The 15,686-nt window shown below is 40.6% G+C and overlaps 1 protein-coding gene across 6 annotated transcripts in view; it reads left to right on the plus strand.

The window, feature by feature from the left end:
- The window catches only part of LOC125895649 (voltage-dependent R-type calcium channel subunit alpha-1E), a 149,228-nt gene that overhangs the window by 40,020 nt on the left and 93,522 nt on the right, over positions 1-15,686 (plus strand). For all 6 annotated transcript variants that reach the window (XM_049587667.1, XM_049587666.1, XM_049587670.1 and 3 more), the window contains exon 3: positions 11,618-11,883. In XM_049587667.1, the coding sequence (XP_049443624.1) occupies positions 11,618-11,883 (266 nt within the window). The remainder of the gene's footprint in view (positions 1-11,617; positions 11,884-15,686) is intronic.

Here is a 15,686-nt window from a genome sequence, read left to right on the forward strand (position 1 = left end):
GTCCAATCCCCCAGCCCCTTCATCTTGCCACATCAATAGGTCTGGCTTTGTCGTCTGTCTGTCCTTCAGTGTTTGCCTGGAGCTCTTCTATGTCAATTCTGGGGTCTGGCCGATGGCACACTGACCCAGCACAATGGTTATTTTTGGGGAACTTAATGGGTTTAAGATGTGTTGTTTTTTTGAGATTTGAGCAGCACCTGGTATACTATACTAATTAGAGGTGTTGTTGCAGGTGAACGATATATAAAATAACACAATTTTTAGTAGTAAATAATCAGTTCAATACAGTTGTTGTAGCCGTGGCTGAAACCATGTGGTCGTCCACGTCTCCAACTGTGCTCACAGCTCATTTCCACTGAAAACATTCTGTTTTTACATTTGCCAGTTTGGTTATGTTTTCACTCATATTAATTAGTTTTTCCAGACATTCAGCAGCATACATCAGCTGTGTGGACAGACTGGGTGAACAGATTGTTTTTGTGCTGATGCATTTCTACATTTTCCAGCAGTCCATGATTATTTTTGTTTTAAGCCATATCTGTGAAACGATATGCAACACCAGGATTGATTTCAGACCAAGCATAAAGCAAGTTTATTTATATAGCACATTTCAGCAACAGGGCAGTGCCTGGGAAAGTTGTTAAAAAAGGACTTTTAAATGCAATTAAAACAGCCATTAAACAGCAAAAGACAAGAAAATAAAAACAAGCTTAAGTAGAATAAGGTTGGTGTAAAATACAAGAGCAAAAGTTACAGGAATAAATAAGAAGCAGTGGCAAACAGAAAAGTCTCCTCATCCTTGAAAAAACTGAGAGTTGCAGTAGACTTGCAGCGTTCTGGGAGTTTGTTCCAGATATATGGAGCATAAAAACTGAACACTGCTTCTCCATGTTTAGTTTTGACTCTGGGGACATGAAGCAGACCTGTCCTAGATGACTTGCTGAGAGGTCTGGGTGGTTCATAATGTAGCAGCAGATCAGAAATATATTTTGGCCCTGGGGTGTCGGTGGATTAGTGGTAGAGCAGGCGCCCCACGTACAAGGCTGTTGCCGCAGCAGCCCAGGTTCGACTCCAGCCTGTGGCCCTTTGCTGCATGTCACTCCCTCTCTCTCTCTCCCCCTTTCACGCTTGTCTGTCCTATCAATTAAAGACTAAAAAGTCCCAAAAAATATCTTTAAAAAAAAAAAACAATAGTTGAGTCTTCTGAAGATAAATGCATGAATTATTTTTTTCTAATCCTGCTGAGACACAATTCCTTTATTCCTTGATTCTTAAGGGAATAGGAAGCTGACTTTGTAATTGTCTTCATGTGGCTGTTGAAATTCAGGTCTGAGTCCATGACTACACTACGGGTGCTTTCACACCTGCCCTGTTTGGTTTGGTTCAGTCAAAGAAGACAAACAGACAAACTCACGTTTGTTTGCCCCCTAAGTGCAGTTTGTTTAGGCAGGTGTGAACACAGCAATTGCACTGGGGTGCACCCCAAAGCGACCGGACCGAGACCTTCTTGAAGAGGTGGTCTCAGTCCGGCTACAAACAAACTCTGGTGGGGTTCGTTTGTGGTGAGAACGTGTTTCGACCTCGAACTCAACCAACTGCAGTCATATTACACATTGTTTGGGTTAAACATGAGCATGTTACAGTCCTGGAGGATTATTAATGTGGACCTGCTCCTGTACTGCTGTACTGACTAAAATGTACAATGACAGCAATATAGTTCACAATGACCAGTGCTAAAATCAACCTGCGTAGTTGTCCCTCCATGACATTAGAAAGTGTTGCACATATCTTGCAAGTGTACTCTCCTTCAACATTTGTTTAATTCCTGAATGCGCAAGGCATTTTATCTGGTCTGCTTGTAAATGCTGCCGTGAGAACACGAACCAACTCGAGGCAATTATGCAACTTTGTAACACAATTAGTCCCTGATTCGGATGAAAGCAAGCAAACTGTAGGTCTGAAAGCACCCTAAGATTTCTTGCTTGGTCCGTGGTTTTTAATGTTGTTGATTGAAGCTAAGCACTGGCTTTTAATTGTTCTTCCTTGGCTCCAAAAACAACTGCCTCAATTTTGTCTTGGTTTAATTGAAAAACATTATGCCATATCCAGATGTTAATTTGTTTAATGCCCTTACTACTTTAGTGCTTGTATTCGACTATAGCCCCCTGGTGATATGGTTGTGTTAACTTGTGTGTCATCTGCATAATTATGGTAACATAATATGTTGTTTTCTGTAGTACCACAAAGGTATCGTTGCAAAGCTCAAGAAGTCTGAAGCAATTGAAAAGATGTCTCTGGGTGTAACTTTAACATAACCAACAGCTTGGTATTGGTGCCAATGCATTTGTGGCTCCCTTATTGTGCATCTTGTGGCCAGGGACAAACATGCACTGCGCCCCCATGCAAATAACAGGAGGAAATAAAACATGAGAGATGAGAATTTTCATTCTGTTTTAGGGCTGGGCGGTATACCGGTTCGTACCGAAAACCAGTATTTATTTTCGTTATGATATGAATTTTTCATATACCGCAATACCAGTGAATAGCCCAAACAACGTCCGGAACGTGTGCGGCGGGAAAGTGTTTCAGCGGGGACCCATTTCACTGCTGCACACCACAGGCACACTTGAGCGGGTGAGAGTGAGAGCATATAGAAAAGTTTAGAGGCGAGAATGGCTGCTGGAGAGAGTCCTGAAAGTGAAGCAACTGTACACGATGACCCAAAAGAACTCATACCAAAAAGAGCAGTGTTTCCCCTATATGCAACTAGCAGCACCAACGTTTACAATTCTCCTCTGCTCTCTGTATCGCGCACGGCAGAGTTTCGCCCCGATGCGCACACATCCACACACACACACACACACACACACACACACACACACACACACAGACAAAGCGCACACACACAGGTGAGCACACTAGAGCACGGCTTGGGCCTCATTTTCCTGACCGAAGACGACCCATCCCGAGTCTGAGACAGTTATAAACGAGCACAGCACTAATGGAGCAGAGCGTGTGTTGCGTTCAGGCATGGTCAGGTAAATAACAAACTCCAGCACTTGAATAGGCCATAGCGCAACACATGAGCATGTCAAGTTGGCCGAACCTGAGCAAAATACCGTGAAATACCGTGAAACCGATATGATTTTTTCTTAAAACCGTGATATGAACATTTTGTCATACCGCCCAGCCCTATTGTGTTTTATGTTAGAATCTGCCTCTAAAGAGCAGGTGCAAATGTAAACAGGTATAAGGGAAGGTGGTGGTGGTGAAGAGTTCTTCAGAGACCTGTGCTGAGAGACGGATGACTGAACATGATATCTGAGTGTGTTAAAACACCAAACACCAAGTTATGGCTCTGCGGTCATTAATCCTCAACTTGAAGTTGAATTTGATGTTATTGAGCTGCTGCCTCACTGTGGAGGGCGAATGAACTCTTTTGACATATATATGTGTGTGTTTTCAAGAGCTCACAGCCCAGTGAATGTCAGCCCTACTCTTTCTAAAAGTCTTTTTCAAACTTTTTCAGTGCAGCTCCCTTCCAGGCTTTGTGGTGCACCCGCTCTGCTGTCATTGGAGTTTCTATGCATTATAAGTTAAAGTTTCTCCTTGTCAATACGCCTGCTGGAATTGCAGCTGTACCTTGCAAACTGTGTGACGTGTAGCTTGTAAATCCAGCAGAATTTGCAGTCAGCTGGAGTTATCTTGTTGTGTACACAATCCTCCTAAATGCATGAAATCTAAAGGAGAAAGTTGAACATGATCGGTAACACGTTGGTTGGATGATGGATAATAATCAAACAGGAAATTAAGGGTATGATCTGAAATGAGACCCCTTCTGTTTTAAGGTTGTCCTATTATGATGAATTACTGTTAATGTTAGGATAAATCCAAATGTCCTTTAGATTACAAACTTAGATAATACATTTGATTCAGTGAAGATAAGTGTGCAGATGTTTTTGCATCCAGCACCCTCTTGTTTAGTCATAGTATATGGCAGTTTTGGATTTCATACAGTAGGTGTATTAAGTTTCTATTTGTCATTAGTTACAACATTGTGTCTTCAGTTAATGAAATGCCTTTTGATATTTTATGCTGTGCAAGAAACTGCAGAATAGACTGTATGCGCTTGACAGTTCTGGTGACTTATCAGATAATTTGACACTGATGGCTCAATGCTTCAAGTACACGCACTGCAGCAAAATTGGGCAATATGTGGAAGCTGGACAACATTATCTCCTCACGGCTGTCTTGTTGCTATAGAGACTAATCTGACAGTGACAGTTGGAAAACTTTTATTTCAGGTTAGTCTGGCAAGAACCCAAAAAAACTTTAGTGTTAACTCCTTAAATGCACAGTGTAAACTAGTCCAGTAAATAGTTGATTTAAAGCATTTGTGCTTCTTGATAAGAAATATACAACATACTACACTACCCAAGATCCCTTGGTGCAAGGATTTTTATTTGACGTATTTGGTTTTTAAACCTCCTAACTACATAAAATGGGGAAGGAAATGGAAACTTTTTAGAAATACATCTAGTTACAACAGAGGTACAATGAGATAAAAGAAATGGAGTGAATTATGAACACTTTATTGTTACGAGTGTACTGCATGTAAATATCTAAAGCCCCTCCCATAGCTGTCAACAAGCGTGTCCTCCATGCTGATGAAAATGTGTTGACATGTCTTACTCAGACACACAGATTCCTTATCCGATGTCTTTTCTTTCTGTGTCTCTCTGTTTTATAGCGCTGTGTAAATAATGAGTCTTCGTCATATGTTGCTCACTACTATAGCTGCCAGCACTTGCACTCCTCCAATTACACTACTTGTCATTTAGTCAATGATTCATCTTTCCTTTTTTTTCTTTCCCTTATTACTGTTCACCTACCTGACTTAGTTTCAAACTGAAGCGTTACACAAAGGAACAAAAATGAGAAATGCCTACATAAGCAGCCAGAGGTGTTTGTGAGTACAAGTCTGTCATTTAGTTTTTGTTACATGCAGAATTGATTTATAAGATTCAAGCTGTTTCACCCAAGAAGTAAATAAAGAATAATAGTTTTTACCTTTCAGTTTGTACTAGTGAACATTTCATAAGAGCAGATGTTCCTTTATACTAGACCTTATGTCTTTTTTCTTGCTATGTAGGGCTATGTTTTTGTTCTCTGCTGTAAATACATGTCCAGCACTGCTTTTTTGACACAGTAATGCTGTTGTCCTTGTTGAATTGGCCTGTGCCAGGAAACAAAAGTTGTTGGAATGTTTGTGAATCTCCTAAATGTTATATCATATCATATAACTGAGCTGCACAATACCTTATTAATGTGTCATCTTCCAAATCCATTTTGGAATCGGTTGCAAAAATCAAAACTAACCATTCAAATAAACTCTACACAAAACCCAGCAAATGCAATACCACTAACAGGCAGATTTTGTTAATCATAGTCTTGTTGAGAAACATGTACAAACAATAAATTGGCCATCCTTGTGGTGTCTGTTGTAGATATAATTTATTTATGTGCTTTTGTTGTTACAGAAATGGAGTAAATGCTACACTGTAGCATTGAAATAGTTCCAGTTCTCACAGAAAAAGTGGGATGAGCCACGTGAACGCAAAAGTGTGGGAGGGAGCTTGGTGGAAAGTTGTTGACAGGAGATGTTCACATGATCACCAAACGTGTCAAGTGACTTCGCACTTGTAGACACGGTGGGGCTTCACATGAATTCTTTTCCTTAGATTAAATGGGACCTTAATATGCTCATTTTTAGGTTAATACTTGTATTTGGGGCTTCTACTAGAACATGTTTACATGCTCTGATTTTCAGAGAACACATTATTGTTCTCTTACTGTCTTTGCTGGAACAGCAGTATTTACCCTCTGTCTGATTTTAGTGCATGTCTGTTTAAAAGCCAAGCCTGCTCTGACTGGTCTGGTTTCCAAATCTTCCGCAACTTAGTGTCCACTGCCTCTGCACCATCAATACAGCTGTGGAGCGTCTGTGTATAGCAGCACTACCTACCTTAAATATTCTTAACACAACCAGACATGTTAAAGCAGGAATATGATCTGAAATTGGGGAGAAATCTAACAACGGTTAATATGAACATCCAACATTGTGACAACATATGTATGTCAGAAAAAAAAGGGAAAGCACAATTGCTCCCTTTTTAGGAAATTACTTAGGTTACAAGACTATTAAAGGAGCAGTGTGTAGGATTTAGTGGCATCTAGTGGTGAGGTTGCTGAATGGAAACTCCTCCTGTTTGCCAAGCGTTGAGGAGAGCTACAATGGCTGGCGCGAAAATGTGAATGGCCCATCCAAAGCCAGTGTTTAGTTTGTCCATTCTGGCCTACTGTGGCGGTGCAACATGGAGGGCTCCGTGGATGAGGATCTGTTCCCGACGTAGATATAAACGACTCATTCTAAGCTAACAAAAACACGATTCTTAGTTTCAGGTGATTAAACACTAATGAAAACACAATTATAAATATTATATTCCGTTTCTGACAATCTATCCCCTTAAATCTTATGCATTGCACCTTTAAGCGAAGAGCCTGATAATGACCAGGTTTCAGATACAATCCTGCCAAGTATCTCTGTTCACACGTTCTATTTTTGAATTGAAATCTTTGTTCTCACCTCAGGCCTGTGTCACTTAGTCCCATTACCGGAGCAGGGAATGTCAAACTGCTGTCATGACAGTAAGTAACCTTGGTAACCCTGTGTTCCTCGGCTAGATTTTTGCAAGCTAGACATCTCTTACGGGTAAGAGATGACTTTCCAGCATTGAATACATGTCTACGATGTCAAATTAAATGTCTCCACCAATATTTACCTTCTAATCTATAGAAGTATAGACAGTACAATACAGTAGACTATTTTTAGGGTTTCTGTAAATTTTCAAAAAAACTGTAAGACTTCCTGTTGCCTTCATGAGTTGGAGTTTTAGTTGTTGAAATTTTCTCAGTCCTTTTTGAAATGTCAATTGATTTTGTGGGACATTTTTAAATGTTTTAAAAGATATTCTCTCTCTTTAATAAGAATCATTTGTTGCTGTAGGAGTCTTACCCAATTTAAATTTCCAGTAAGAAGTAACACTTTACTTCAAGTCCCCCTATTTAGCATTTATTAGCAGTACATAAACATTTAATATGGTTTATAACACATTATAAAGTGGTTATAAGCAAGATACCCCACTTGTGAATTTTGAAGCCTTTACGCATCTTAAAAAAGGCAAGTGCTAACAAGTGGCTAACTGAGACTGCCTAGGTGGTCAGGGACATTAAATATCATCATGCCAAATAACAAGCTTGTTTGTCATGATGATGGCACAAGTGGTAGTGAGGCTGAAGTCATGCAACTGTGGTTTAGTTTACGTATAGCCTGGTGCTAGCTTCTTACTTCTGGCAACTGCATTTATGCTTCAAAAATCCTTGAAGTGGTGTCCATTTGAAAATTAATGATCTTGTTGAACAAGACATGTAAGTATCATAAACTTTTGTTTGCCACAGATCTTATTTTGTGCAATAATCCAATATCCAATGGAAAAATCCCATTGGTTCTTTGTCAAGGAACCCAGGGCAACACTGACTTTTGGATTGACCTACAAAGCACCATCCCTGCAGTTCTCAAAAAAGGATAAACCCCACACAAAAGGATTTATCAAAACCTGGAAACCTAACTGTTATTAGTGACTTATAACTGATGAAGCATTAGTAAATTGTTTATTAACCGTCAATAAAGCCATTATTTAGGTACAGCTTATAAGATTAATATAAAGGGAGCCTTATTAGAAATTGCTATCCACTAACGTTAGGGCCAGTGGTGTCAGTTTTAACATTTTATTGACTTGATCAAAGCTGGAGTGACTGGTTGATCTGAGCCCTTGAGCAAAGTCACTGAAGTCATATTTCAGTTAGGTTCAGTCACAGTCCTTCAAATACAATAACCATTTTTAATTAAAGAAAAATGACTCAAAGCATCATCTACGATAAAGAGACTCCACCAGCTCTCTGCCTTTTTCCAGGAAAGAGCCATCATCCTTCCACCCTAATCATCCCTGTTGCTAACACCTAATTACCATAATTCACCCCTCACCTCTCAGCCAACAGAGCTGTGCCTGCTGCACACTCTCCTCCTGGCAGAAAACAATGTAATGGTATCACTGCTGCACAGGGGAAGTGGCACAAGTAACATTTCTGTCACACTTGGCTGAGACTGAAATAACAAAAAGCAAGTAAAGTGTGATTTTTCTTTCAACTTTTCTTCGCCTCATAACTGGAGGAGACCGTTAAGGAAAACTTGCCGTCTCTTCTCACCATTCATAACGAGGAGACGTCAGAAATCTGTCTGTTATGTGTTCTATTTTTAATGCCCATAATGTGTTAGAGCACTAATGAGTTGGAGGCCACACACCATTGATCACTGCCTTCGTCATACCACCATCACTAAATACCCATCAGTGTCAGCGTCATGCTTAACTCTCTCCTGTGGTTCATCTTCTCTTTGACTTCTGTTTCCATCAACAGTAGTTTATTATCTCAGATTAAAAAAGATGACGGTGGCTGATGGATTTCACTTTTTTCTTCATGTCATTTGGGATAGTGTTTTTTTCTTTTGTAGGAGTCACATTTAAAGGAGAAGACTGGTGTTATTCTACATTTTTCTTAAATTGGATAATTATTAATGCACAGACCAACACCACCAATGCTTTAGACCATCTCCCACAGGACTCACTCACTTCCACTTCCCTCACTTCCCTAGTTACTGCAAAGTTGTGGTATACTGACATGTTTTTATTGGCAAATGGACTTGCACTCGTATAGCGCCTTTCTAGTTTTGCGACCACTCAATGCATTTTTTTACACTACGAGTCACATTCACCCATTCACACACATTCGTACACTGGTGGCTGAGGCTACCATACAAGGTGCCACCTGTTGGTTAAAAACACACACACAGATGGAACAGCCATTGGGAGCAATTCTGGGATCAGTATCTTGCTCAAGGATACTTCAGACTGGAGGAGCCGGGGATCAAACTGCTGATCATCCAATTAGTTGATGATCCGCTCTTCCTTCTGAGCCACAGCCGACCCTGATGTAATAGTATTTAGCAGATGGCAAAGTCAGTTCGTTCACCACTTGGGTTTAGATTAGAATATCACAACAACTATTGGATAGATAACCATTACATTTTAAGAATAAATCCACTTGACCTGTCTTCTCGTACCACCAGCAGGTCAAAGTTTTCACTTATCTTGTGAAATATCTCAGTATCTACTACAGTGTATTGATTGGAATATTTTGTACAGACAGCTTTTGGTGATCCCTCAACTTTTTTTCTCTAGCACTACCATCACATTTGTTTAGAGCTTCTTAGAAAAAGTTTGTTTGCCAGCATCAAACGCAACCTCGGGGGCTGAAGGATGGAGTCAGTGTGGAAGTGCTAGAAACTGCAGTTCCTCAAATGGCCACTTGAAGCTGGCTCCGAAAGCAAGCCAATCCCCAGAGACCCTGATGTCATGACAGCTCCACAAAAGTGAAGCCAAAACATCTTGATTACCTACTAGTGGCTGGCTGCAATATAGCTCATAGACTGTGCTCCCTTCATGTTAGTGGATAGGACATGGACCAAACTAAAAGATCAAACATCCCCTAAATGATTTTTGTAATTTTAGGCAGTTTTTATCACACTGATGTATGTTAAAGTGTTTGTTTTTGTAATTGTTTGGTTGTAATTAGTTTGTAATTAATTTGATGCTATAAAAAGGTTGTTTGACATAATGATTGACAGCTGTTTGTGCCAATAGGTGTGCTCAAAATTAATGATGGTGCTTACAATTGGTCAGACAGGTGTATGGATGGAAAGTTTACACACAGAGATTGCGCAGATTATTATTCTGAGATTGTTAGCATGCTGTTTAGCACAATGCAGTGCTCTGTCATAGTACAGCCTTATAATATGTCTTGTTGGATAATTGTGGAAGACTGTGGCACAAAGGACAAGCTGTATCAGACTTTGGCTACAGATAAAACTTGTTAGTAGAATCAATTCATCATTGATTTTGCTCTTTTCAAGGCATTTGTTGACAATAAGAAAAACATAGAACATCACCAGACCATCCTTTAAACCTAATTCTCTTCATTGCTTAATCTATAGTCATTTCTCTCATGTCTGAGGGATGTAAGATTTCAACTCCACCCTTCCAACATGCATCGGTCCCTGCTCTTCTCCTCTTCATTGTGGAAGACCTACATCCTCATGAGAGCAGATATGATCACTTCCAGTCAGCACACAGCAGCACGTCTCCCCCTCACTATCATGCCTTTCAATAGTAGGTTCTGAACCCTGTAATTAGCCAAAGATGCTCGCTGATGTCCTCCTGAGTGTCTTTGCTGGCGCTGGTTTATTTCACAACAGGTGTTTACTCCTCTCCAGACTCGATGCGTGACCAGCATTCAGCTTGCTCGTGCTGAAGACTGTGCGAGGTGAATAACATAAATTAAAGCGAATATCGCAGCGAACACCCTCTTCAAATGACCACTCACGTGAAAAACTGGAGTGATCTGACGTTAAAGCTTGAGCATTTTGCAAGAATTTTACGCACATTTTCTGCAAGAGCTTAAAGTCAGTGAAGGTCTTAATAACTGCAGGTTTACATGCTGTCAAACATTCACTGTAATTGGTTTAATCTCTACTCGTCAAGATGGGGGCTTCTAATATTTGTTTTCATTAGATGATGACTTCATCAATTGAACTGTGTTTATCCTTTATTGTCAGCGCTCATTAAAGTGCATGAGTGGGGTTGGACAGAGGTTAGGAGAGGTGCCTGTCGCATTAGGAGACACTGTTGTCTCCTCCTGCTCTTACAGTGCGGGGGAAAGGGAGATAGCCTACTTCCCTCACCATCCTACTGCAGACAAGACGGATTTATTTTTCCTCCGCATGACACCTATTGACAGTTGTTTTGTTTACATTATTTCGGTGGGAAAAAGGTCGTGGAAAATGCAAAAGTTTTCCTCCGCGGTCGTCCTCTTACGCACGCAGTAGGATGGTGCTCCTGTGGTAGGTGGTCAACAGAAGAGGAGAGAGGAGACAGGGGTGATGTGCTCTGAATTACTCAGAGGACTGTTGCTAGTTTATTTAAAAATCCATGGATCAACCTGCTCTTCTGCCTCTCGCTCGGGGGACTGAGGATGGCTGAAGACGTGACCTGTTGCAGCTTTTCTTTATTAACATATTAGTGTGTGGATGGATAAAAGGCTGCGAAATGAATCAGTTTTCACAGCTTCGTTTAAGACGACGGATTTAAATGAGGCGGGATTGAATTACTTTTTGGATTTGTGTCCTTTGTTTTACGCAGAGCGCGCTTGAAATCGACGTGCTTCTCTAGCAGGACCGACTGGAGAAAACCCTGTCAATGTTTTGAACGTATTTTGAAGTTGAGGAACACTGAGTTCGGTGTTTTTGCGAATAAAACTGATGATGGACTAAAACTGGTCAAGATCTCGCCACTCCGCCGCTGTCACACCGAGCGCAGCACCGCGCCCTGCTTTCTAGGAGACTATAACCTCCTTTTCCCCCCTCTCCTGTCTTCCTTCCCGACAGAATGGCCCGGTTTGGAGACGACGTGCCGGGCTTGTTGAGCTCAGGGGATGGAGGGTCCGAGCGCAACCGGAACCGCGATGGGGCGGCCGTGTCCACAGGTGGCATCTCCCCAGCCTTCAAGCAGACCAAAGCGCAGCGTGCCCGCACCATGGCCTTGTACAACCCCATCCCGGTCAGGGAGAACTGCTTCACCGTCAACAGGTCCCTCTTCATCTTTGGCGAGGACAACGTGGTCAGGAAGTACGCCAAGAAAATCATTGAGTGGCCATATCCTTTTTCTGCTTCGTGGTGTAAATGAAGCAGGTATTAAGGTGTGAAATATACAAACACATTCATCCGAGAGGTGCACGGAGTCATGTAGGAGGTGGGTAAACTGTGCTCAACAAATAAACAACAACACGTTTTTTCTCTCATATTTCCACTCGTGTACACAATTTCCCAGAAGGCTGAAGTCCTTGAACAGCCAAATTCTTTTCAGTGTGTGGCCCCTAGTTTGTCTGTGCAATAGAGATTACATGGGGAGATTCAGCACCATGGACAGCACACATAGGGCAATACATGAGATTGTGCTCTTTAGTTGTACATTAATTTAAATACAATCTAGTAATGTACAACATGGGGATAGGGATTGAGAAAGTAAAGTAGCACATGCAAAAACAAGCACTAAATTAGACTTTATGAGTGGCAATTTTTTACTGTTTTATAGAACAATGATCAAAAAGTGGATGAACTAATATAATAGGTCATGATTACAGCTATATCTAGACAAAACCTGGTGCAGAAGGGGAGGAGGTGTCAATGGAAAGTGGATTAGAGGAACACACAGGAGTTTCTCCGTTTATGGCTGTAAATCTTTTCTGTCAACAAAGGGCTATGAGGACCTGCTGTTGCCACCATACTGTCCTCCCTGATGAGTTATGTACAGTAAATATGTCAAGCTCACCAACAGCTGCAATGACTGGTCGATTAATCTATTAGTGGATCGACAAACGAAATTGCAACTATTTTACTTATCATTTTTGTCATTTTTTTTTAAGCCAAAACATCAAATATTCTCTGGTTCCAGCTTCTCCAATGTTAAGGTTCACTGGTTTTCTCTTTTTTATACCACTAAACTGAACATCTTTGGGTTTTGGACTGTTAATCAAACAAAACAAGACATTTGAAGACATCTCCTTGGGCTTTGGGAAACTCTTATTGGCATTTTTGTGCTATTTTATGTTGTGTTGCAGGGAAGTGGCAGCCCTAAACTCAACAACATATCACAGCCTGACCACCTACAATGTTATCTGCCGCTGTCTGCTTAAATACTGCTATTAAATCAGAGAGTGGCATTATCCAAATCTGTGTTCTGCAACAGTTTTAATGATTTTCAGTAATGATTATTTGGCTGCTTTCTCAAACCCAATGACTCGCTCCTCCATTACTGGAAAGGGAGAGACACTATTATTTGCCCTGCCTGTTGCTGAAGAGAACGACCACACGCAAATGTCCATTGGTGGCGTGTTTGTGCTGCTGCTGTGCAGCTCACCAGGTGTCCAGGGCCAGGTGTGGCCTCTTCTCTGCTATTGTTCTGCTCCATTCAGCAGCTTCCTGACTGACTGACTGGCCCACTGCTGATTATAAAAACCAAGCAAATAGAATGAGGGAGGACTCTATTGTTGATCGTTGTCTATTGTTGTTTTCCCTGGGCTTGCCCGTCCATTGAGGTGATTAAAAATAGAAACGGGATGAATTTCAATCAACAGCTGAGGAAAAAGGGTTGTAGTGTGTGTGTGTGTGTGTGTGTGTGTGTGTGTGTGTGTGTGTGTATATATGTATATGTGTGTGTGTGTGTGTGTGTGTGTGTGTTGGTTATCATATTATAGATATTTCAGCCCCCGAGCGGTTGGGTCATAACTAATAGCGATGCTATCACTGCACCCACAGGCACATCTTACATTCCGCATTGAGAATACAAGGTAAATATTATGTGTGCTGTGGTGACCAGAAGGAAAGCAGCTAGACTGAATAACCTTCAGGTTAATGTGCTGTAGTGGAGGGAGTGTCTCATTACATCTAATGAGCTCTACTGTATCTGATTAACAGACATTAACAGGAATTATATGTAATGATGTCTGATTGCAGTGTCATATGCTATTACAACAAGTCATTACTCACTGAGTCATACTATATTACATTGTTTGCTAATATGGTTTTGAAGGGAGTGATGCTGAGCTGAGTGTTTCTGTGTTCTGGTCACTATCCACTGTGGCTGTGATGAGTGGTGCTCTGCAGTATGTGAATCATGTCTGGAGGGTGAAGATTCATGCACAGTGAATACACAAGTAAGCACCAATAATAACACATACTGTACATTTAAAGATATATAAACATGTTAGCAATGATACACACTCATGCTTTGTGTTTCTGTACTTGTGAGGACCCTCGTTAGGTGCATTTCCATCTACCTGTTTTTATGCACATTTTCATTTGCGAGTGAGAAAGTACTGGAAAGTAGAGTTGGAAGTAGTATTGGGAAAAAAAGGTTTTACTCTTGGGGGAGTTGAAAAGTTAGTGTGATAAAAGGTAAATGCAACTATAAGTGAATTGGAAACAGATAAGACATGATGTGCCGTCACTGCATTGGCCACTGTAAGCTCTCTTTATCGTCTCTGGAGGCGTTTTACACGCTTGTGCACACAGGACTGTTCATAAAACTCTCTTAGAGCACATAGCTGTAATATTAGGCATTCAAAACTCTCTGTTCCATTGTCAAGTGTGCTCTCCCTTTAATTCATAGTCTTCCTTCATTTGAGGTTTGACTGGCTCTCTCTTGCCTACGTCATCTTGTTGCACCCGCTTCTGCAGCGCCACCTGACTGGGGAATTAGTGCTTCCATCTGCTTTTCTTGATGAACCAACTCCCAGTATTCGCATAACAGTAATGGATGGAAAAGGGCAAAAATTCGCATTTTCTTTTGTCTGTCTAAAATTCGGTTAAATTTGTGCTACATTTGGACGGAAACCTGATGACTGACAGGATGCAATCTTTAGCCTTTTTCCTTTCTATAATCCCCAGTGGTAGATATATTACTTTTAGTAAAAGGAATGATACTCAAGTGTGCCCTGCATGCAATTGTACACTTAGACCTTTAGTAACTGACTTTCTTTGGCCACTTGGGGGCAGCAGAAACATGTCGTGAACACAACATTGACATATCATCACCTTTTAAGCTAATTTGATGTAGTGATGGGCGGACCAGTTGATGTTTCCTTCGAGTTAATATATCAGATTAGATTAGTTTATTTGTCCTATTAGGAAAATTTTCTTCACGCTTCCGTACATCTTGAGTGCCAACCCAACATATACATATACCCCACAGATACAACATACATTTGCCACACACACATACATTTAAATGTATCAAACACACACACATACATTTAAATATATCAAACTTTTCAGACTTTTTGAGTTTTGGAACTATACTTGCAGTCATCATGTGCAAGTTTACATTAATAATGATAATATATTCATTTTAATGCATTGATTCAGCATCCCACTTGTATTGACGTAGGCTATGAAAGCTCAATACGATGTTATTATATCATCATAAACTTAGCTTGAAGTGGCCTCCTGCGGTGTTGTCATCACAGTGAGGTCGCCTGACAATCATCAGAGTTTTTGTCTATGCTTTTTCACTGTTTTAATTGGTGCATTTTTCTCCCATGCTTTGAAATGGAGAACTGAATTTGAGGATAAATTTGATATACTGGGGTGTTTAAATATAATATATATATATATATATATATATATAAATTTTTTGTACATCTTTAACCTCGGCCCTTACCCTTAACTTAACATAGACCTTACTGTATTTTAAATCCTGAAAGTCCTAACCTTTAACAGTACTCGGGAGAAAGATAGCTGATTGTTGAGTCTCATCCATGGGTCGTCAAATATTGACACTTTGGGTAGGTAGCTCAGTCTGAATACCAGCCCAAAGTGTCAGTATTTGATGACCTGGCAGTGAGACTCAACAATCAGCCATCTTACTCTGTAGTTACATACAGCACTTTAGCAGTGA

Source organism: Epinephelus fuscoguttatus, linkage group LG10 (assembly GCF_011397635.1).
Source record: "Epinephelus fuscoguttatus linkage group LG10, E.fuscoguttatus.final_Chr_v1".
Lineage (NCBI taxonomy): Eukaryota > Metazoa > Chordata > Actinopteri > Perciformes > Serranidae > Epinephelus > Epinephelus fuscoguttatus.